Source organism: Pistacia vera, unplaced genomic scaffold (assembly GCF_008641045.1).
Source record: "Pistacia vera cultivar Batoury unplaced genomic scaffold, PisVer_v2 Contig138, whole genome shotgun sequence".
Taxonomy (NCBI): Eukaryota; Viridiplantae; Streptophyta; class Magnoliopsida; order Sapindales; family Anacardiaceae; genus Pistacia; species Pistacia vera.
Genome location: NW_022195444.1, coordinates 705,126 through 729,574, shown reverse-complemented (window position 1 = coordinate 729,574; position 24,449 = coordinate 705,126). Strand labels below are relative to the sequence as shown.

At 40.6% G+C, this 24,449-nt stretch overlaps 1 protein-coding gene and 1 pseudogene across 1 annotated transcript; one reads left to right on the top strand and one right to left on the bottom strand.

The window, feature by feature from the left end:
* Positions 1–1,755: 1,755 nt before the first annotated feature.
* LOC116122788 lies at positions 1,756–2,366 on the bottom strand (annotated as a pseudogene).
* A 2,737-nt stretch (positions 2,367–5,103) lies between these two features.
* Positions 5,104–6,122, top strand: LOC116122798 (major allergen Pru av 1-like). Its single transcript, XM_031408611.1, has 2 exons — positions 5,104–5,388; positions 5,489–6,122. The coding sequence occupies exons 1-2, from the start codon at positions 5,205–5,207 to the stop codon at positions 5,770–5,772; spliced, it is 468 nt and encodes a 155-aa protein (XP_031264471.1). The 5' UTR covers positions 5,104–5,204; the 3' UTR covers positions 5,773–6,122.
* Positions 6,123–24,449: the final 18,327 nt, after the last annotated feature.

Sequence of the window (24,449 nt, the reverse complement as noted above, 5' to 3'; positions counted from 1 at the left end):
TAAAAGTTAACATATTGCAACTTAATAGTTCATCAACCCAAATATGACTTAATTACTCTATAATTCACCATAATTTTTATTCTAAGAATAATAAACATAATTTATTCGTAAGTTTCTTTTCACAGAGACAAAGAGAAATAGATCAATATGGGGCTTGAGTAAAACTCACACCCAAAAGCTAGCTTAAGGAAGAATGAAGTATATATATATATATAGACACACACACTATAACAGTCCACCAACTTGGTGATGTAAGACAAATTCAACTTCTAACATTATTTCTCATATCATATACGCGTCCTGTTTCGTAACCTTGGTACATGTAGAAATTTTCTAGTTATGATAGAAAATGATACTCCTATTGCTAATATGAATTATTCTCATATTTCCAATCTTATTCTAGTCCTTTCTTCCACAAGTTGTGTTCCTTTACAGATAAGCTCTGGTACAATGATACAAAACAACATGTCAATGTAATCTTTATATTGGATTGTTTTTAAGCGGCCTTAAGGAACTATAAATTATTTAACAAATATTTTATTACTCTACCTAAAATGAATTATTTGCTCTTTCTTTATGGCCCTTATCATGAAAACATCAACTACTGCATGCAAACAGTTATATATTATTATGTAGAAAAATGCTACGGACACCAACGTTTTGCATTGAATTTTTACACCGAACGACATGTCCACTGAATCAGACGAGCCACGTCTCACGTTAACAAATATTTCACAAATGAACGGCCATCCATAAAATATGGACGACCGTCTACTATTATTGGATGACTATTCATTTGAAATGGATTCTCGTCCATATGCTCGTTCATAGTTTAAACTAAAAAAATTTGGCCTAAATATGGATAGGCGTCCATAAATATTGGATGACCGTTCATTCATAAAAAACTCTAGCGTGGTCGCGTCTAACTGGTTGCTATTTTCTTCGGTATAAAAATTTAGTGTCCGTAACATTACTCTATTCTGTATTCATGTTTTACGATGCCCAAGAAAATTTGGCATTATCTCACAACTACCTGTTGATGAATATGACAACACTTAATAACTTGAATATTAATATTATTTCGTTCTTTCTAATTGATCAACTTAACACGTTGGATAGTTGCGGTGCACATAGCTTACAGATGGATACTTTAATCTTTAACCCCTCTAGTCCCTGTTAATAAATTTTACAAGTTGTCAAATATGCAATATGTTGATCTTATTTCTTGATTTCTTTGTGCTTCTTGGTTGTTAAATGCTATGAGGGCCACAAAATCGTTGTGTATGTTAGTTTAGAACACAGTGATCGGCATAGAGGTCTTATAATTTGTTGCATAATTAACTGTCTGTTTTTTCAATATTCAGCACAGGAGGCAAATCCAGTTGCATGAAGTACAAGGTGGAAGCAATAGACAAAGAAAAAATTGTATTATGCTACAGCCAGCACCATCGAAGGTGACACTTTGAGAAATCTGTAAGAGAACCAGCGGGTCAGTTACCATAATAAGTGGATTCTACATATTATTTGATCCAACTTGCATTTACCATGATTATGATTCCAAGTGGCCTGTAATATTATCTTTAGTACTGTCTTCAGGTTTTTTCTGAGTGCTTGTTAGGGTAGCAATGGCCGTTTATTTTTATTTGTAAAGTGATAAAAGACAGATTCTTTAGTCCAGTGGAAAATTACAAGCCACTTGGCGCCAAGCCTTATTAACCAAAACAGTCTCTCAACATTCTAATATTGGTGACTTTATTAGGCATCAGGATTTGCCAAAAGGTAGGCTTCAAGGGCCTTGAACAATCCTGAAGACTTTTCTTTGCCAGCTTTGATTTGCTCTTCCTTGATCTCAAAGTCGCCAATGGTATAGTACTGGCTGATGCTTTTGCAGATGGATCCTCCGTCTGGAGAAGATGCTATCTTGATCTCATATGTAATTTTCTCGAGTGATTTCATCAATGCATCACCTTCAATCACACTGTAACTGTAGGTTAAATTCTCTTTGTCTAGAGCTTCAACCTTATGCTTCACATAATCAAATTGGCTTCCTGCAATGAACAAAGCAAGTAAAACAAGCACTTGTTACTTTAGATGAAAATGTTACTAGCAAAATATGAAATATAAGAGGTTAGCAAAATATGACATATAAGGGGTTTAAGTGATTATGGTGTAAACTAGCCTTCGCCAAAAGTAATCTTCTTGATGCTGCCAGGCCCTCCATCTCCTTTAATGAGTTCAACATTCTTAATGGCCTGTGGCGCAATCTTGGGATAAGACTGTCACCATCTAGGACAAAGGCCTTGAAAATCTTCGTTGGAGGGATTTTTGTAACAACCTCCATTAATTTCATAAGTGAACACACCCATTATGATCTGTGTTTGTATGAGAACAATAGGAAAGAAGAGCACTAATGATATAGTTTGTGGAGAGTTATTGTGTAGTGAGAGATAAAGGGTATTAAGGCCTTATTTATAGACTGAGTTTGAAGATGACCCTTTATGGAAGAGTTACAAGCAGATAAAACAGTTTTGGCAAGTTCTGTAGATGATAAAAATGATGAAGCAATTCCAAGTTTTGTTTTCATCGTAGTTAAGTTGACAGATTCCTGAATGCTTTCACAAAAAACAAATTTGGGCATCAAGTGTGCTATTTATGTTAAGCTGAGTTCTTAATGAAAGGAGGACTTGAACTTCAGTCTTTTGGATTATTAGCACTTCGTACTTTCAGAAGGCCATGTTTGGTTAATACACATAGTTTACAGATGAGATGCTCTGATCTTCACCATCTATAAGTAACAGTATTTCGGAAATTTTACAAGTTAACGATGGTCAGTGAACTTATTCTTATAATCTTGACAACTAATAAATGAAATAATATACATGTACCTATCATCATGGCTTGTGGTCAATTTTAAAAATGCACAAACAGGAAAAAGCTAGGGTTTTCAACACCCAGGTCGGACCTGTCTGGTGTCACGAGCTGAGAGTTTCACATCTAAAAGTTTAACCCATTAGGTGGAGGGACTCTCCTTTAAGGCATCTCTAACCCACGCCATTTTGGTGTAAAAAACACCAAAATGGCGTGGGTTTTTGCTCCAACCCAGCGCTAAGTGGCGTAGCATTGTAACGCCACACCAAATTGGCGTGGCATTGTAGCACTATTAATTTTTTTTTTAAATTTTATTAAGTTAATTGGATTATTAAATTTTACCCAAAAAATCACACCAAATTTGATTATTTGTATTTAATTTAATTTGATTACTATTTATGTTAATATTTATAATAATAAATTCATAATAATGATATAATTCAAAAAATGATAAAAAATTAAAAACAAAACTTTATTCAATGCAAATATTAAATTACAATAACTCAAAATAAAAATTAACACTAATTTAAAAACACTAAAATTAAAAGACAATACATCTTTTTTTTTTTTTTTTGGTATCATTTTATATTATGTAATGTTTTTCTATATTAAATGTAATGTTTATTTGATTAAATAAATGCTTAATTTTATTAAATTAGTATAATTTTCAAAGTAATTATTATTTAATAAAAATATCATTCCCTATATTTAATTAATATATACAAAAATAATGAGTGAAATAGATTAATTGTTGATTATTACAATAAAATAAAAAGAAAGAGAATATTCTAAGAAATATTCTTTTTAGTGTAATATTTGGTTTAGTAGGTTGGAGATGCAATAGTGTTTAACATCAAAAGGTTGGAGATGGTCTTATAAGCCTAAGACCTCCCTAATGTGTTTCTGATGTGGGATTTGTGACGCTGGGCTTTAGGCTTAGGTTTGGTTAAAATGATTAGGGTACTTTTGAAAATTTAACTAGATGTATGGGGGCTAGTAGTTTTTTCAGGGGGTTCCACATAATGTTACCTTATATAAAATTTCTTAGGTGTCCACGTAATTTGATCAGGGGTTATTTGTAATTTTCAAATTTTCATAAAATATATCCACATCTGGGCCTGATTTTTCATACCCAAACCCAGGTATATTTTATGCTCAGTGCTGGGCCAGGCGGAGTTTTTTTTTTTTTTGGTAACCAGGCCGAGTTCTTTTACATCCTTACTTTTGAATGAACCTGGCAAGGGCCCAAACAAAATAATGGTATTTAGAATAATCAGCAATTAACGAAGCTGTCAAAACGTTTGGTGGGTTCAGGAAAATCCTGAATGAAATTTTGTTTGGGACTTTTCATTACACATTTTTGGCTTTTCCCAGTAGAAAATTAGTGCTCAGAAAAAAATTATGTAACAATACTTTTATATACTGTCATTTTCTGAATAAATTTTAGGCTTTCGGAGAAAACAAAGAAGTAAAGGTCAAACTAGACAACAAATAAACACTCAAAACAGATTGAACCGAATCCCGGCCAGCATAAATTATTCATTTATTCTCCATCAGCTTAATTTTATATTCGGTAACATCTGAGGTCGTGCTATCAAAGTAAACTGGAATATCCATTTTAAATTTATTATATTTCGTTGTCATCAATTTAAAATTCATACAGGGAGAGCAACAAACAGATAAGCTGATAGAAAATTCTCAAAGCAGCTAGCCATAGTTGAATAAGTCAGGTTGCTGGTGGCATAAGTTATCTATCCAAGTTGGAAAGTTTGAAAAAAAATTTCATAGGAAAATAGCACGCCCAGTTGCCAACTACTTTTGTGGGACAGAATTTAAGGCTCACCATCAAGAGATTTTTACTGCAGTTTTGCTATCAACAGCACTGTTTAGAACTTACCATTGATACTATCTTCTTTGTAGGTTAATTTAAACTTATGTAATTAATGGTGCTTCATCTGGTATTTAAAGCTATTTTTGTGTAAGTAAAATATATAGTGCACCAGAAATTTCTATTTTCTTGCACTTAAACTGCTAACTTTTACAAAGACACTATCTTTTTTTTTTTTTCTTGTGTTAATATTAAAAGGTTCTGTTTGGTTCACGAAAAGTTTTTGGCAAGGCATGTTCTTAGTCAAGTCAGAAAAATTAGGTGATAAAGAAGTTAAGCCATTTAATTATTCAGCTCTGAGTCTTGAAATTATGTATCCTCAGCCTATAAATAGCACCTTCACTTCTAACATCTCCATAACTCAGATTTCCTTATTTATCAGTAATCACTTCTCATTCTTCCTTTTGATTTTCAATTACTTAAAACTTTTTTACTTTTTAAGGTAATCATGGGAGTTATCACTGATCAATTGGAGGTGAGTTGTGCCCTCCCAGCAGCCAAGATGTTCAAGGGCTTTGTCGTTGAGGCTGATGATATTTTCCCCAAGGTTATGCCGCAAGCCATAAAGAGTGCCGAACTCATCGAAGGCGATGGAGGGCCTGGAAGCATCAGGAAAGTTAACATTGTGGCAGGTCAGTTAGTTTACACCACAACCATCACTAAACTATTCTAAAAACTACTTGTATCCTTGAAAAAATTAGATCTAACTCTTGATTGTTTTTCGATATGCAGGCGACAAACCCGCTTACTTGAAGCAGAAGGTTGATGCTCTAGACAAAGAAAGTTTTTCATTCAGCTACACCATCTTCGAAGGTGAGATATTGGACAACAAATTCGAGAAAATTTGTCACGAGTCCAAGTGGGAGTCATCTCCCAATGGAGGATCCATCTTCAAGTCAACTGCCAAATTCTACACCTTACCTGGCTTTGAGGGAGCAGAGAATTTTATTAGCAACGAAAAACAGAGGGCAATTGCCTTGATCAAGGCTGTTGAAGCACACCTCCAGGCCAATTAATCCTGATGCCTGTTAAGATGTTATATGAGTTTGCGTATCTCAAGTGTTATGAGTGCTTTGCCCTACCTATTACCTAAAATAAGTGGATCATGGGTCCATAATTCCAAGTGTGGTTTGATCAAAATTTCCTTTACCATGATAATGTTAATTATTAAGACTTGGGAGTGATCAAAAGTGGCTTGATATTATAAGATTTTTATGTATTTTTTTCTTTTCAAAGAGTGTGATTTTGTAAGGATTAGGCCAAGCCTTGCTTTGTTGTAGTAAGAGAATCCACTTAAAAGGAGTGTTCATATATGTTTGTATCATTTTTATTGAATACAAGTTGATCCAGTATATTATTAAACATATATGAAAATGTTCAAATCTGACCAACTTTTTGTTCGGGTATGGTAATTGGTCACCCTTTGGTACAACTCGAATTCAAGATCAGGGAGGCGTTTTTCAAACCATGCGCCTCTCTATCCATCTCTCCACAATCTGTGAAAAATCTACTTACAAATGAAGTCAATGAACTCTAGATTTAATTAATTTTACTTCGGATTCACTAAAATTCATTATCTCACATAGTTGCAAATATGAAATTTAAAATAAGATAGATTATTATGATAAGTAAACTTAGTTTAATAATTTTTGTCATTTGATGAAAGGGATTTGCAATCAAAGTAGAAAATTTTCAACAAAAAAATGTCATGATGAGATCATGTTCAATCAAAAGAATGATAATGACATAAGGAAACAATAAAATTAATATATTGATGCCCTCACTGATTTTCACTGCAGCCAGTTTTCAGTCAAGCTTGTTGTTTCTTCAAATGAGAACTATTCTTCTCCAGCTCTTGCTTTCTTCAGTATTCTTTTCTCCCTAGGTACTTAACCAAGTAAAAATTATGAACAACATTTTTTCAGACTTCACTATAGCAAAAATTATGGCATTAAAGTAACTAGTTTATTCGTAATATATTAAAAGGATTCACATATTGGTTATAAGACCAAGGTAGCACCCTCTCCAGACGGTGGATACATCTGCAAAAGCATCCGCAACTGCTTCAAAGTTGATAACTTTGAGATCAAAGAAGAACAAATCAAGGGTGGGAAAGAAAAGGCTCCAGGAATATTCAAGGCCATTGAAGCCTACTTTTTTGCAAATCCTAATACCCATTAAAAAGGTCAACTTTATTCTGCTGAGAAGGTCGTTTACAGTTATGCTTAATAAGCTTGGTGAATGGTGATTGTGACCACCAAGTGGTCTGTAATATTTCATTGTAACAAAAAGTCTAGATCTGCTGTTTTCAGTTTACCATAAATTTCCTCAAAATCATCGTTGAGTCAAGCCATCACTTTCAGTTGATGGGTGCCTTGAATCCTAAATTATCAATATTCACAGTTTAATCGCTGGACCACGGCAGTATTATTAATTATAAAGCCCCATTTGCGCAGCATACTTCATATGATAATAAAAAACTCTTTTTTTAAAAAGGAATATTAGTTTAGGAGGAAAGAAAAATGAAACTCACCTTCTATTTCATAGCAGCCAAATCGTTGACTTCAAGGTTCCTAATCCTAATTTATAATCGTAGAAGTTGAATGGGCAGAAAAATTTTCTATTTTATAATTCACGTTCTGTTGAATATTATATCTTATTAAATGGTTAATGTCAGTTGGAGAACATGAAACATGTTCACAATTCACACTGGTAGTGATCAGTTCTAATTAATTATTTCTCTTGTAGTAGCTTAACTCACACACGTCCATTCAATTTGCAAGATCAAAACACAAACCTGGTCAAATCTCTGATAATGTATTGGGCCCATATGAACCAAATACATCACCAAGACTTATTTTTATTATTCATAAACTTTGGTAGGTTATCAGTCCTCTGAGTATGCCTGAATTATTGAAGTAAAGCTTATTAAATTTCAATAAAAGTAGACAAGTCTTGGCTTGCATTCTCCAGACTTACAGTCTAGATCAACAATTCATGGACATTTAACACTTTAATGACAGAAATTTTATGTTAATCTTCTGCCTATAGTAAAATTTATTTCGCAGCAGAGATTTCCATCTGCTTGTACTTATACTACTTAAAATTTTTTGTTCTGGTGTTAATATTAGAAATTCTATCCGGTCAGAGATTTTTTTAAGCACATATTCTTATTAGCTAGTCAAGTCTGATTACCTGATTAAAAAAAAGATAATTTTAAATATTCAGCTCTGTGTCATGAATTCTGAACCCCGCCTATAAATAGCACCTCCACTTCTAACATCTCCACCAATCAAATCTCCTTACTTATCAGTAATCACTTCTCATTCTTCCTTTTCATTTTCACTTACTTAAACTTTTGTACTTTTAGGTAATCATGGAGTTGTCACCGGTGAAATTGAGGTCGCTGTGTCCTCCCCCCAGCCAAGATGTTCAAGGCCTCTGTCCTTGACGCTGATCAACTCTTCCCCAGATTATGTCACAAGCTATTAAGAGTGCCGAACTCATCGAGGAGATGGAGGGCTGAAGCATCAGGAAAGTTAACCTTGTGGAAGGTTAGTTAATTCACTAAATTGTTGTAAAAACTTGTTGCTCCTTGAAAAATGGCACTAACTCTTGACTGTTTTTTGGTACGTAGACGACTCTTACATGAAGCAAAAGGTTGATGCACTAGACAAAGAAAACTACGTGCACTGCTATACCATCTTTGAAGGTGACATGTTAGCTAACAAATTCGAGAAAATTATTATGAGACCAAGTGGGTGTCATCTTCTGATGGAGGATCCATCTTCAAGTCCACTGTCAAATTCTCACCCCTTACCTGGCTTCGATGTCCCAGCAGAGAATTTAATTAACAAGGCAAAAGAAAGACAGCCGTCATGGTCAAGGCTGTTGAAGCATACCTCCAGGCCAATTAATCCTGATGCCTATTAAGATGTTATATGTGTTTGCTTATATATCTCAGTTTATGTGTGCCGTGCCTGCAAATTGCCTAATAAGTGATCATGGATGATGGTCCATGATTCGAATTTCTTTTTCCCTTTACCATGATAATATTAATTAATACCCTTCGGAGTGATCAAAGGTGGTTTGTTGTAGGATCTTTATGTATTATTATAATTTTTTTTTTTTTTCAAAGAGTGATTATGTAGATTAGCCAGCCTGCTTTGTTGTATTCAAAGGAATCCACTAAAAACCAAAGACTTAAAAGTCAAATATGTTTGTATCATTTTCATTGAAACAAGTTGATGTAGGTACGTTTATTAATATATAAACATATGAAAGTGTTCAAATTTGACCAACTTGAACTGGTTAAAAACAATGAAGAATGATACAAATAAGTATACCTTGATGCCTAGTTGCAAATGAGTCCAGGAACTCAATAATATTGAAAAAATCCACCCCTCCGATTTACTCAAATTCATCTAAATATCTCTTCTTGATTGTATATTTATAACACTTACATCTACCATCTGATAAAATAGAAATTATATGCCGAGCTCCATGTCACAAAGTTAAATAAGGTATATTACTAGGAAGTTTCTCTCTTCGATTGTCAAGGGAACATACAAAGGGAACAATCACACAGGTTACAAGAGTTCTTAGAGATCACTAGCCGGTCTCTTTCATGTAGAAGTGCTTCTCTTATTTTTTCTGTATACAGTGTCTTAACCCCTCTTTGAAGAGTGTTGTGCCCCAGGAAATAAGGGCTGACGTGGGAAAGTCACGTGAAGGGCGACCTGCTCCCGTCAGAGCAGCACGCACACGTCAGACCTGCCAGTGATGTGGAGCCCACACGCGTCAATTCTCCTGCAACAAGTCGTGCGATGTCAGCTTGGAAAAAGGGAAATGGGACATAACCCAGATTATGTACTGACAATTACACCAAACCCGGATTTAGTGATGATATACGCTTCGATTCAGTATAAAATAGGGAGACCCCTTCATTAGGGGATTCGGCCATTTTACATACAAAAGAAGAAACAGAAATCTCTCTCTGTAAACTTTTCTTTGACTTTTTCGTCTGATGTAAGTCAGCTCGCGACCGCGACCTGACACCCACTAATTCAATGCAAACCAGTGGACGTAGGCCTTGCTATCTTAACGTCCGAACCAAAAAAACTCCCTCTACAGCTATTTTACTTTTCTTATATTCTATTTTCACGTGCATGAAAGTCATTGATATTATACACGTAAAATTCGTGTTGCAAAATCGAGCATCACAGTTTGGCGCAGAAGGAGGGCTGATTTAGTGTCTACCCTTCATCAGGAGAATCTTGACCTACTGGTCTTACAGCTACAATGCCCGCCAATCTGAACCTGAGCAAGGGAACCAACATGCAGAAGGAGTCCCCCTGGCCCAAGGGACACTCCTTCCAACATACCTCTAATCTCGCAAAATGCTGCTGGGAATACCCCAACAGCCCCGCACTGACCCTGCCATCAGGAGTTACCTGGAGGGTTTGATAATACTCTCCAGACAGTCAACCAGAGGTTGGACCGTCTGGACCAAGGCATGTCATCCACGACAGCCAGAGCCGTACAACCGCCAAAGACGCCTGCAGGTTGCGCGAAAGCGCGCAAAGGCGATAGCCCGTGCCGCGAGCACTGCAGCGCGTAAGCCGAAGGGTAAACGTGGCAAAAATAAGCCTACGTTCCAAGGGCCGGCGAATACCAAGGTGGCCCCTAGCAGGGTATCAGCAAGCTGAGACTTGGCGAGAGAGTGGACCCGAGCTGTCCCATGCCCAATGCAAGCACACCCAAGCAAAAATGCTGGGCATGGTGGTCCCGATCACCACCAGCAGAGCAATCCCGATCGTTATGCGGAGGTTATCACACCTCGCGGGGCGGTTCGTACCACCGCGAGGGTCGTGAAAGTGCCCCTCAACCCGTCGTCTTCACATGCCCATGTCAGCATGTGTCGAGTCGGCCAAATGCCGCCGAGGCGAGGAGAATCCGATCTCCGGACTGTCCTGAACCGCAACCGAGAAGGGAGGGCTCGCACGGTGAAAACAACCCCAATTGGCTCCATTACCGCAAATTGAGGAGCTGCAGCGAGCTCTGGACAGGTTAAGGGAGCAGCAAAACGAGCAGACACAGGTCGTCTCTACATCCCCATTTTCCCCTGAAGTGCTACTGCCCCACTTCCACCAGGGTTCAAATGCCGACATGCGGCCGTTTGATGGAACTATGATCCCGAGACCATTTGTATGATTTTACCGACCTGATGAAGCTCCACCAGGTTTCGACCTTGCGAAATGCCGATGTTTGGCTGTGACGCTGACTTCTCACGCCAAACATGGTTAAGGTCGCTCCCAACGGGTTCGTCAGTTCGTGGCCTCAGATGAGCACGACGTTCTTGCGGCATTTCCAAGCCAATCGGAAATTTTCAATGCCTTTGAGCTACCTCAGCAACATAAGGCAAGAAGAGACGATCCCTGCAGTCTTATGTTGACCGCTTCCACAGAGCTCAACAGGTAGCTCACGCCCCAGAAGATTCCATCCGAACTCTTATAATAGCCGGAGTTCGCCCGCAAACCGACCTGTGGAAGAACTGCAGGCTGAGGACGATATTTCCCTCACCAATTCTACAACCTGGCGAAAAGTATCTCCGAATAAGAATTCACTGGCGGCACTTCGCCGTCGCGATCACGCACCTCCAGCAGCATGTCAGGTCGGGGAGATAACAGGCGAGCTGATCGCAAGGAACAATGACGATCAGCGAAAGGGAAGAAACCCCGCTACGAGCAGAAAAAGTCCTATGCTCCTGTCCCCCGTCACGTCGTGACAGGGCCCTACACCCCGCTGAATGTGTCCATATCTGCGATCCTCGACAAGTCCGAGGAAGCCAGCCTGCTCGGTTCGCCAGAACCCATGAAAACTCCTGCAGCGGCCAGGAGCAGCAAGAAATACTGTCGGTATCATCGGGATAACGGCATCACACTGATGAGTGCCGACCCTAAGCAGGCTATTGAAAGCTTTCAAGAAGGCACTTCAAGGAGTATTGACAACTCCCAAAAGAAAACCAAGGGAGCGAAAGAACAAGCGTCGTGATCGCAGCGGGTACAACAGTGTGAACCTGATTTTCGGAGGTCCGCACCTCCTGAACACGCGGGGGCGCAAGACAGGTATGCTCGAAGCCATCATGACCCGATCAGTGTCATGAGCACATCGCACACTCAGAAACCAGAAGGAAGAACCAATCACCTTCTGCAGAAGGAGGCAGCTCGCTTGCATCATCCGCACGAGGACGCTCTGGTAATCACCCCCCTGATTGGTGTCATAATGTCTGCAGGTGCTTGTGGACACGGGACGCTGTGAACATTCTGTTCAAGTCAGCTTTCGATAGAATGAACCTGGTCGAGGCCGACCTGAAGCCAGCTTCGGCCTTATACGGTTTTACAGGGTCACCTAATCCCCAGCGGAACAATCCAGCTCCCAGTCACGCTCGGCGACTACGACGAGGTGACTAGAGTTCAGAGTTCCTGGTTGTAGACTGCCCATCCCTTCAATGGAATCCTAGGGCGACCTCTACTGAGAACCTTCAGGCATTCCTTCCATCTATCACTCAAGATGAAGTTCCCCACCCGTCGGGATCGGGAGGTGAGCGGGTCGCAAAGTGCATCACGCGAATGCTACATCAAAGCGGTCCAAATGGCCGACAAGGGGAGGCATTTCGCGGTCGCGCGCCCCGTCAGGCTATGACGATCAGCCGGATCGAGCCACACCCGGTCCAGCAGAGGATATATATAGTCCACGAATTCAGGAAATCCCCCGAGCGGCCTGGTTGAGGATCTGTCTGAGTATCAGTTGATCCGAAAGAGCCGAGCCGAATGCTAAAGATCGGGAGCTGTCTCAATCCCCACTCGCTTTCGAGCTGTGAACTTCTTGAAGGAGAACATTGATGTGTTCGCCTGGTCGCACGCTACATGTCGGGATCAGCCCGGACGTTTCCGCCATTCCCTGAACGTCAGCAGTGAAGCTAAGCCGGTGCGTCAAAAGAGAAGGGCGATGGATCCAGAGCGGTACCCGCGTTAAAATCAGAAGTAGAGAACCTTCTCCGAAATGGATCTATTCGCGAAGCTCTCTACCCGACCTGGGTCGCCAATCCGGTCCTGGTAAAGAAGCCGAATGGTAAGTGGCGAACCTGCGTAGACTTCAGTGACCTGAACAAAGCTTGCCCGAAAGACAGTTTCCCCCTGCCAGAATTGACGCGTCGGACGCCACCTCGGCACGAGCTGTTAAGCTTCATGGATGCATACCCGGATACAATCAATCCCGATGCATAAGCCAGATGAGGATACGACCTTCATCACGATAGGGGCTATACTCTACAAGGTAATGCCCTTCGCGTCAAGAATGCGGGTGCGACCTATCAGAGGTTGGTCAACCGATGTTCTCCGACCAGATCGGGAGGACTGGAGGTCTATGTAGACGACATGCTGGTTAAGTCCCAGGTCGCCTCAGAACTATCAAGCATCTCGCAGAAAGTGTTGACAACTCCGACTCTACAGAATGAAGCTGAACCCTCTCAAATGTTCATTCGGGGTATCGTCAGGAAAATCCTGGGGTTATTGGTCAACCAGCGGGACAAGAAGTGAACCCGAAAAGATTCAAGCTCTGCTCGATATGGAGAGCCCGCCCAGCAAAAAGCAGGTCATGAGTTTGAACGGGCGCAATAGCGGCACTCGTCTCGTTCATATCAGGCTAACCGACCGCTGTTACCATTCTTCAACGTTCTGAAGGCCAATAAAAATTCGAATGGACTTCCGAATGCGAGCGGCATTCCAGAGTATAAAAGAGCATCTAGGGAAGCCACCTTTCTCTCTAAACCTCTTCCACAGGAAATCCTGCTGTTTCCCCTGTCCGTGTCTCAGTTCGCGGTCAGTGCAGCTTTAATACGGGAAGAGGGAAAAGCTCAGTGCCATTTTATTATGCAAGTAAACGTCTATCGGATGCCGAGATGCGGTATCCGGAAATTGCGATTAGCTTTCGCCCTATTGATCCGTCCAGAGCTACGACCTTACTTCCATGCCCACGATCAATGTAATGACGAGTTACCCCCTCAGGCAGGTCCTCCAGAAGCCAGAGGCCTCAGGAAAGTTGCTCAAATGGGCCATGGAGCTGAGCCAGTTCGACCTAAAGTATATGCCCAGGTCGACCATCAAAGGCAGCTGTTGCAGACTTCATCTCGAGTTCTCCTATCTCCCAAGCGAGCAGCATCCCCGAAGTCGGGCAAGAAACTATTCAGACCTATCGACCTGGAACCTCTACGTCGACGGGTCATCAAACAGGAAAAGAGCCGGTGGCGGGTCTCCTCCTGGTGAGCCCCGAGGGGCTCGAATTCATGGAATTCTCCGATTCGGATTTAGGCACCAACAATGAGTCCAATACGAAGCCCTGCTCCCGGGTTACGACTCGCCAAAGAAATGGGTGCGACCCGCGATCAGTATCTACAGCGACTCCATGCTGGTCGTCAACCAATTCTAGGAGAATACCAAGCCAAGAAGGGAACATGGTCCGCTACTTGGAAAAGCTAAGGCCTCTTTGGGGTCGTTTAGACGCTTTAAAATCGCTCAGATCCCAGGGAGAGCAACACTATAGCGACGACCCTTGGCAAAGATAGCCTCATCATTAGACTCTGAGCCCCTGATAGCATTCCTGTTCGTTTTGTCGACGCTCCTCCATCAGCTCGACCGAACAGGCCATGAACAGTTCAGTCAGATTCCTGGATGACTCCCATTATCAATACCTCAAGACGGGACCTTGCCTAACACAAGGTCAAGGCGAGGGCCTACGAGTAAGGTCTGCTCGCTTCACCCTCATCGGGGATCAGCTATACAGGAGAGGATTCAGTGCCCCCTCCTCCGATGTGTAACCATTGAAAAAGCAGACACATCATGCGGGAAATTCATGAAGGGATCTGGCAACCAACAGCAGCTCGATCTCCGCGAACAAGATTGTTCGTCAGGGATATTTTGGCCCCAAATCCAAGAAGATGCGCACACTTCGTCAAGAAGTGCGACAAATGCCAGCGGTTCGCAAACATTCCGCGAGCACCCTCTCACGAACTGGTTACTATGTCAAGCCCTGGCCATTTTCCATGTGGGGGATCGACCTTATCGGCCCCATGCCAGTTGGAAAGAGAGGGGTCAAGTACGCCGTGGTCGCGGTAGACTATTTACAAATGGGTCAAGCCGAGCCACTGGCCACGATCACGACCAGGAAGTTAAAGACTTCGTTTTCAAGAACATAGTGTGCCGCTACGGAATTCCTCACACCCTTATCTCAGATTGGAAAGCAATTCAATAATGAGGAGTTCAGCAGTTCTGCAACGAGCGGGCATCCACAAAAATTTGCCTCAGTCGCCAGGCCGCAGCGAATGGCCAAGTTGAAGCGTCAACAGACCATCAAGCACACTCTGAAGGCAAGCTCGGGGCAGCCAAGGGAAATTGGGCTGACACCTCCCCGAAGTTTTATGGCGTACAGGACAACTCCAAGGACCTCACCTCGGAAACCCCCTTTCACTAGCCTATGGCTGCGAAGCCATGATCCCTGTAAGGTCGGGACCGGGTCTCTTCGGAGGGACCTATACAGGACGACAATGAAGCACTTCTGAGAGCGAGTCTGGATTTAATTGAAGAACGTCGCAGCAAGGCTTCACTAAGGATAGCAGCCACCAGCAGCGAGCAAAAAGGTTCTTCGACTCAAAGGTCCGGCGAAGAGACTTTCAGGTCGGAGACCTGGTCCTAAAGAAGTTCTCCTCGGGGCAGAGAGCCAAGTGCGGGGGTCTAGGGCCGAACTGAAAGTCCGTACCGGATCGACAAGTGATCAGACCAGGGAGCTACCATCTCAACGATTGAACGGCTCCAGTACCCCGAGCTTGGAACGCCGAGCACCTTCGGCCATACATCAGTAATCCCAAACTCAGCTCAGTTTTTGATAATTTCTTTTTCAAGCGTTACTTTGTTTACTTAAAACAGTTCGAATGTGTTCTGTTCGCATGTCAAATTTATATGTAATCACTCATGTGAACCACAATTGTAAATAGTGTTATTTATAAAAGTAAACTTCAATTGCAAAGAAGTCATATACAAAAGTTTAAGACTCGGTACAAAGGGAGCGACTCTCTAAACACTAAGGCTGTCGGGAATCCTTCGAGCCGGAGCCACCAGCCTGGTCGGCCCCTGGTCGGGTTCCTGGGCGGCCGCGGCAGCCTGGTCCTCCTCGGCCATGATCCGCAAGGTCGTCTGCCAGAGATCCGGGAGGTCGAGAAGTCCAAATCAGGGTTCTTTGCACAAAGGGTGTAGATGGACCCGATGCCGCCAGTCCGCGGCCTTCTCCTCCATCCCTCAGATTGATTCTGCATTTTCACAGTCAGTGCAGTGATCCTCTCCCGACTCTCTGAAGTTTCGGCATCAAGGGCCAGCTTCTTGTTCGAAGGCCCCTTTATCTTCTTCAGCTCGCTGAGCCCGTTCGAAAGTCGCCGCATTTCCTGTCCTTCTCGCACGACCTCCTTGGTGACGGGCGGTTGTCCTTTGAAGCTCTTTATCTCCTCCGCACGCACGGTCGAGCTCCGCCTTTGGAAATCCACCGTTCGTAAGCGGCGTCCTTTGTGCAAATACCTGTTCGCCCGCTTCGAACGCCTGTGTTCTTTCCGCCTCGACGACTCCAAGCTCTGCTTCAGCTTCGCGACCCTCCTCTTCCAGGTCGCTTGTTCCCTTCGCGTTCCCCAGCCTTGTCTTCTCCATAGACATCCTCATCGCAAGCAATCCCTGCGAGTAGAGTACGAGTTAGAACAAATCGGATTGAAATTTCAAGTTACGCGGTCTTACCTTGCTCAGATGTTGAAACGACGTTGCCAGCAGGTCGTCGCCCGTGTCCGCAAATCGTCGTACGCTCTGATAGCTCGCAATCTAGCAGGCCGTAAACAATTGTTGCAGTTTTCGGGCAGACTCCCCACGAGTCTAAGACAGGTGCATCCTTCCTTGTCGCCAGCACCTGCTTCACCCACGGGCTCCTTGCCCGACCTCCGGGATCCGGCGTGACCTCAGAGGTTCTCCCTCAGATTCAGTCCTCGACCCTTCGGCCTGAATCTTTGTTTCTTTCTTCGACCTCTGGGCCGGAGCCTTTCGCTTGGGACGAGCGGTCAGCGCCTGAGCGGCCTGCTCCGACCTGGTTGCCCCTTGCGCAGCGGGGCGGGGCTGAGCTGGGACTGTTCGCACTGGCTGTGCCGGGACGGCACGAGCAGCCTCAGCCTCCCTCTCGATCCTCATCGAGGAAAAGACAACGGTGCTCGGCGGGACTGCCCGGATTCCTTTGGGGGCATCGTTCCTGCATTCAAGGTCGTTAGTAATCGAAACAATTCGCGACCAGAAGGGGACTAAGTGTGACTTACCTTCTTGAGGTTCTAAAGACGCTCGGTCGCTGAAAAAACCGTACTTTCGCAAGTTCGCGGTGGTCACAAGCTTCCTCGCGTCGGACTATCCTCGTCCAGTACTCTGAAGATACAAGCCTGTCCGGGTCAGCGAGTAGCGACTGCTCGTTCGTTCTATTACTGCAAAAACAAGCAGGTCGTAACTACAGATCGGGCGAGCAGATAATGAACTCAATAGAAAACCTACTTGGATCTTGAAAACGGCAATAGCCGTTGTACATGAAAAAGAAGACTTAGACTCGTAGGCTCCCGCATTGCTGTGGTAGCTATGTATCCCCGGCAATGGTAGGTCGCCGAGATAGTAGTACGAGTCCTTGTCCCTACCTCTTCTTAAGATAGTAGCGACACCGAGCTCTACCGCCGTTGGCTCTCCCAAGCCGCTCTCCGCAACACGCGATGTACATCGCACAGCGATGACATACGCTGTAATACCCAAGATGTCAAAGGTATGTTCCTAACCAAAATAGTCCTTTAGATGTTAATTTTATGTTAAAAAGCATAAAATCTAACTAAGGGCAAATAGTCAATTCATTTGGAACGGTATGAATCAATTACCACAAGGCTTAGGGGCAAAATGGTTATTTTGCCTATGGATAAGCATTGAAAAAGTCAAGGATGAGTAGGCTTCATTGCATTTAATGGCATTAATTAAGTTAATATTTCTAGTGTGAAATGACCAAAATGCCCTTATATAAAGAATTAAGGACTTTGATTATACAATTAAAATAATTGGGCCAATTGCATAATTTTGGAAATAAATGAAATATTTTCCTATAATGAGATGAATTTCGTTCAAGCCAAAGGAAGAGCATTTCTTCAACATTTCTTCCATTTCTCTCAAATCTTCCATGAACACAGCTTTCTTTCTCTAGTTTTCAGGAGTTTTGCATAATTTTTCAAGGAGCAAGATGAGCCTTGGATCTTCAATTTGAAGGGTTTAAGGTAAGGATTAAAAACTTTAGTTTTGATGTGAATTGAAGATTTGAGGTAGATGTGAGGTATAGTTATATATGTTAGGATTAGGTGTAAAGAAGTCAAAGCAAAGGTTGCTGGAGGAAGTCTTTAAAAAGGTAAGGAGAACCTCCCATGACTTTAGGGTTTATGCTAGGGTTTGTAATTTTTATGAAACCTTAATTAAGCTTTAAGGCTAGAATTAGTTGATGGCAAGTGTAGTTGACTCATTTATCTACTTATTGCCTTGAATCATTATACTGAAGTTATGGCATTTATGTTTTATGAGTTGTTATGTTTGATTGAAGAAAATGAAGTGTAGATGCTGATTGTGGCAAAACTTGTAGTATGGGCCACATGTGTTGAATGGTTGCTATTAAGTGTTGATGTGTTGTTTGCATTAGCTACAAAGTTATAGCAATAATGGATGGTTATGGGATAGATTTACACTTCCTTTAAGATGTTAAGACTATTAAGGGAGGTTTATTTGATCTATAGTTAACCTATTGGTTAATGTCGAGAAATTGATGTGGCATAGTTATATGAAAATTCGGATTAGTGAGCTTGGAGGTTTTGTTAACCCTGCTTCTGTATTTTGACCATAACTTGAGTTATAAAAATCTAAATGCGATGATTCTTGAAGCATTAGAAAGCTACACAGACCTATAACTTTTATGTTTATGCCAAGAGCCAATTCGTTTGAGAAAGGATGGAATGGCCTGAAGCATAAACTGGTTATTAAAGTTAAGATTTAACATAATCAATTCTTATGATTATGAATTGATTATTAATGTATTATTGTAATTATGCCATGTACTAATGTTTACCCATTAGTTAGATGATCTTTGAAAGATTACATGGTCATGATGTCAATGCATGATTAATGTTATGGAATGGCATGAAGATGCAATGATTAATACATGTTTTAAGTGATGTTGTGGCAAGAGGTATGTAAATGGGTTGATAATCCATAGATGAATTAAAAGTATTAAGCTCACCAAATATGTATTTACATGCCATAAGATGTTAGAGATGCATATAGACACATGGAAAACGCGTAAGCATATCCTCGTATACCGGTTGAGGAAAGATGAATATATGCTTAGATGCTAAATAACGCGTAAGCATGCCTCCCGATGATATGAGCTCTAGATGAATTTGAGGCTAGATGAATATATGCTTTAGAGGCTAATTAACGCGTTAGCATATCCTCGTATTCTGATTGAGGAATGATGAACATATGCTTTAGATGCTAATACGCTTGAGCATGCCTCCCGATGATATGACTCTAGATGAATTTGAGGCTAGATGATATATGCTTTAGATGCTAATTAACGCATTAGCATATCCTCGTATTCTATTGAGGAAGATGAATAGATATTATTATGCTAAAGCTTAGATGCAATAACGTTAGCACGCCCCTGATGATATGAGCTCTAGATGAAATTTGAGGCTAGAGATATGAAGTGCTTAAGATGCTAAGAAAAGTTCGATCGGCTAGACGTTAAATGTTTCATTTGCATTTAGTTGCATTACATGAGTTATGATGTTATTTACATCATGAGTGATGATTTATATCTCAGTTAGATGATTTTAGATGATATGTCATGACAGTGATGTGTGTGTACTATGTTTACATACTTATTTGTATGTGTACACATTGATGTTTATCTAGCCATGGGATAAAATGATGAAAGCATATGACTTAGTAAAAAAGGAAGTATCCCTAGATGTAAAAGATAAGTGATGTGTTAAACATATATGTTTAAATAAAGATCAAATAGTACATTCAGAATGAAATAGTCATTCCTTACTGAGCGATTACCTCACCCTTTCATTGTTGATTGCTTTGCAGGTAGACTAGAAGCGAGGATGCTAGGACAGCGGGACTACACGTGAGGGGAAATGATTTATTGTCATCTAGATGTTTTTATCTTGATATAAATATGTAATGATAATATTTGTGAATACCTCTGGAAGCTTCCACCCTATAAATATGTTTTGATTGTGTAATTTTTTTAAAGTTTGTAAATTATAAGTTTAGATCCTGCGTGATATTTTATATGCATGTTTTGGATATTATTATTATCCTTATACAGATTTTTTTTTCTAAATACACTCGTTCTCCAGACATGTATCCTCGGAATCCTCATGAGGGATATTCAGAGGATACCTGACTGGAGGGGTGTTTTACATACGCGTTTGGTGTCAATTGTACTGTGCGATCCCGAAATGATCCAGGACCGACTGATGAAAGGATGGAAGGGAATCCTCTCCACCCTTAGATCTCCTCTGAGATCGCGGCGAGGCCAGTGTCTGGGCCCGCGACGATCTGGTATGGTCGAGGAACACCTCTGCGCGATATCGTACTGCTTCTTTATTCTATCAAACTCTCGGAAGTAAGAACCGAGTAACACGGGGCTGCGTCCTCGGGGACTTCCCGCGAGGACGAGCTGGCTCCTTCCTCGGGTTCTGGATGTGGACGGTTCCATTCCGTCTGCAACATCGACAGACACGGTCTTATTAGCCTTTGGTGTCATCCCGAGTAATGACAGGACGCCTAAAAAATCTATCAACGACTCGAGCCGGCCGTCCACCTCGAATCCAGGACGGCGTCGTGTCTCCGTGAAACGCCGAGAGACCCACGCCACTGTTCCACCACAAACAAAAAAAAAAGAGAGAGAATATATATGTAAAGGAAAAAGACAACCTTACTCTCTGAGACGCGAAGTTGGTGCCGAAATTCGTTTCGATTGCCTGAAAAACGCCGATCGGAAGAATTGTGTTCCTGGCTTGCGAAGGTTTTCCACTTGAAGCGAAGAAATTTCGGTGGCTTCACAAAAAGTGAGTTTTATATGAGGTTGCGAATCGACGTTACCACCCCTTGGAACTGAAACGACAACCCACTCTCTCTCTCCGCATTAAATGCGCCCCACGTCGCATTAAATGACGCGATAATGGTCGTCGGTTCACACGCAAGAAGCCACAAAACCCAAAAAAAAAGAGCAAAAACCCCGTTCGCTGCCACTATACGCTGTCACGTCCCAGCACTGGCTTTAATGTCCTGACAAAATCTTAACGCGCGCAATCGCTACAGCATAAAACCAAGTTCATTGAATCCGTACAGAAGCGTCATCAGATCCATTCCTAATGAATATTGTCCGTGGTGGCGCTCCATCTCACGGCTCTCCCCGTCTCCTCATTGTCACAGTAAAACACCGACGTAACTTTAGTTTCCAAGGTCCACCTTCGAACCTTAAAACTAGGCTTCTGTTGTGCCCAGGAAATAAAGGGCTACTGGGAAGTCACGTGAGGGCGACCTGCTCCCGTCAGAGCAGCATGCCACCGTCACTGCATGCTGGCCCACACGCGTCCATTCTCTGCAACAAGTCGTCCGATGTCAGCTTGGAAAAAGGGAAATGGGACTAAAGCTAGATTATTACTGACATTACACCAAACCACGGATTTAGTTGATGATATACGCTTCGATTCAGTATAAATAGGGAAACCCCTTCATTAGGGGATTCGGCCATTTTACATACAAAAGAAGAAACAGAAATCTCTCTCTTGTAAACTTTTCTTTGACTTTTTCGTCTGATGTAAGTCAGCTCGCGCCGTGACCTGACACCCCTATATCATAGCAAACCAGTGGACTAGACTTGCTATCTTAACGTCCGAACCACTTAAAAAACTCCCTCTACAGCTATTTACTTTTCTTATATTCTATTTCCACGTGTATCGAACAGTCAATTGTATTATACACGTAAAATTCGTTGGTGCAAAAATCGAGCATCACAAAGAGGAAAGCTATTTATTTATACTCTTTTCAGTCAATGTTATGAATATTTTGTAATTTCATAATTCAGAGATCTATCGTTTCTTGATTGTGAAGGTCTTTCATCCCTATCCTCAAATTTAATGAAGATAGAAGGTCACAGCTGTCGTTTGATGCTGCCTTGTTCTGAATTATTTTCAAAATTCATAATTATTTAATATCATATATTTGTTTTGTTATTTTATTTTATTGAGAACAGAATATCATCACCGGATGGACTTAGAAAGTATATAAATGATATAACCACATTTCACGCAAGCATCCTTTATATAAACAAAACTATATTTTTTTAAAGGAAATTTAAGGGAAAAATGCTAGATACCGCCGTTTTACTAATTTTTATACCGAATAAGTATCATGAATCAGAAGAGTATTATCACGTTAACAAATATTTCGTAATGAACGCTGTCATCAAATATGAGATCGTTTATTATTCTGACACCGTTCATTTAAAATGGACTCTGTCATATTATATGACGATCGTTACTAGAATGGACGCTATTCATAATTTAAACTAAAAAAAATTGCTAAATTATTTATGACCCTCCTCTTATGAACGACTGTCTATATAAGAATGAAGCTCCATCTTTAATATTGAAAAATTTAAAATAAATTTATTTAATGTATTAATTTATTGTTGTAAGTTGTTAGATTCGTTCTTCGTTATCTTGATTTGAAGATCTTTATCCCTATCCTCAAATTTAATGAAGATGAGATAGGTTCATCAAGTTACAGTACGTCAGTTGATGGTGCCTTGTTTGAATTCAAATATTCATAATAATATATCATATATTTGTTTTGTTATTTTATTTAGGGGCAACTTACACATACAATTTTATATATAGATAAAGTATACCAAAAGATTTAAAAATGAAACCACTTTTCGTCATTTCTGTAAATATTTCTATTTAAAAGAAAAAATGTGAAAATACTGGAATACTCACCGATCTCCATTCCAACCCGCAGCAAGGGTCTGTCACTGTTTATATCAACTTTGAGAAATGTAATCGTCAAAAAATCGATTGATATGCAAGAGGGCTGTGCAAACGGGCTTGGGTGAGAATGATCAGAGAAAAGATTTAAAATTTAAAAATTTGTGATGTAGATGAAATTACTATACTGTATTTAAGATAGAAATCCCTAACAGAATATGAAGAAAACTTGTTTGATTTTTAATCTTTGGGTATCAATATTCTTTATGCAACTTTGGTAGGTGGAAGTGTTCTGGCCTTATTTTTTGAAGCTATATAGCATCACCGGATGGACTTAGAAGTATTATAAATTATATAACCACTTTCGCAAGCATCCTTTATTTATAACAAAACTATATTTTTTTAAAGGAATATTTAAGGTAGAAAAAAAAAATACTCAATTCACATCAAGTTGAATGGCGAATTTTTTTTTATATTCACATGTTGTTGAATTCAATTCACACTGGTAGGTGGTACTCTCTAGTTAATTCTTGCTGTAATATTGCTGCAGCTTCCATGGCTATCGCTTGTTAGATGAAAATAAATATAATGTTAGAGTGATACTTATAATCTCGATTGCAATTTAGTAGCTGTTATAATGATATATGTGATTTGACTCCTCTTCACTGAGTTAGTTTTGAAGGTGTTTCACTTATAAAATGGAGGTCATAAAAACTCGCCCAGCTAAGATGTTCAAGGCCTTTGTCTCGATGGTGACAACTATCCCTAATTGTCCCACAGGCCATTAAAACATTGAACTCATATATATATATATATTAGATATGATACCTACTATATTTTTTTCATAATTCAATATTATAGCAGAAAATGATAGCACTAAATGACTAGTTTATTATTTTCTAAATTGCAGGCAGCCAATTCAATTATGTGAAGCTAAAAGTTGAAGCATTGACAAAGGAGATTCAGCTCTGATACATGTGATTGAGGGTATGCATTAATGAGTTCACTCGAAAAATTACTCATAGATCAAGGTAGCGCCCTCTCCAGATGGTGGATCCATCTGCAAGTACTTCACCGTTGGCGACTTTGAGATCAAGAAGAGCAAATCAAGGGCGGAAAAAAAAGTCTTCAGGAATGTTCAAAGCCTGAAGCCTACCTTTAGCAAATCCTAATGCTTATTAAAAAGGTCAATTTTGTCTGCTGAGAATGTCTTCTACTCTTTATACTGTGATTAATAAGACTACCAAGTGGCTTGAACTGTTTCATTGGAACAAAAAGTCTCTTGTTTTCAGTTTACGATGAATTTTCTAATAATAATAATTATCCTTCAGTCAAGCCATCACTATTTACTAATATTATCCTTTAGTCAAGCCCTCACTTGAAAATGATGGGTGCCTATCCTGAATTTTCAATATTCACAATTTAAGTTTTGAGATACCAGAAACTTGTGCAAACTCATGCAGATGCAAGCTCTTGTTCATAAGGAATGGTCTCTCAATTTTTTATTTTTAGTAAAGATAGAGACTACATTATTAAATT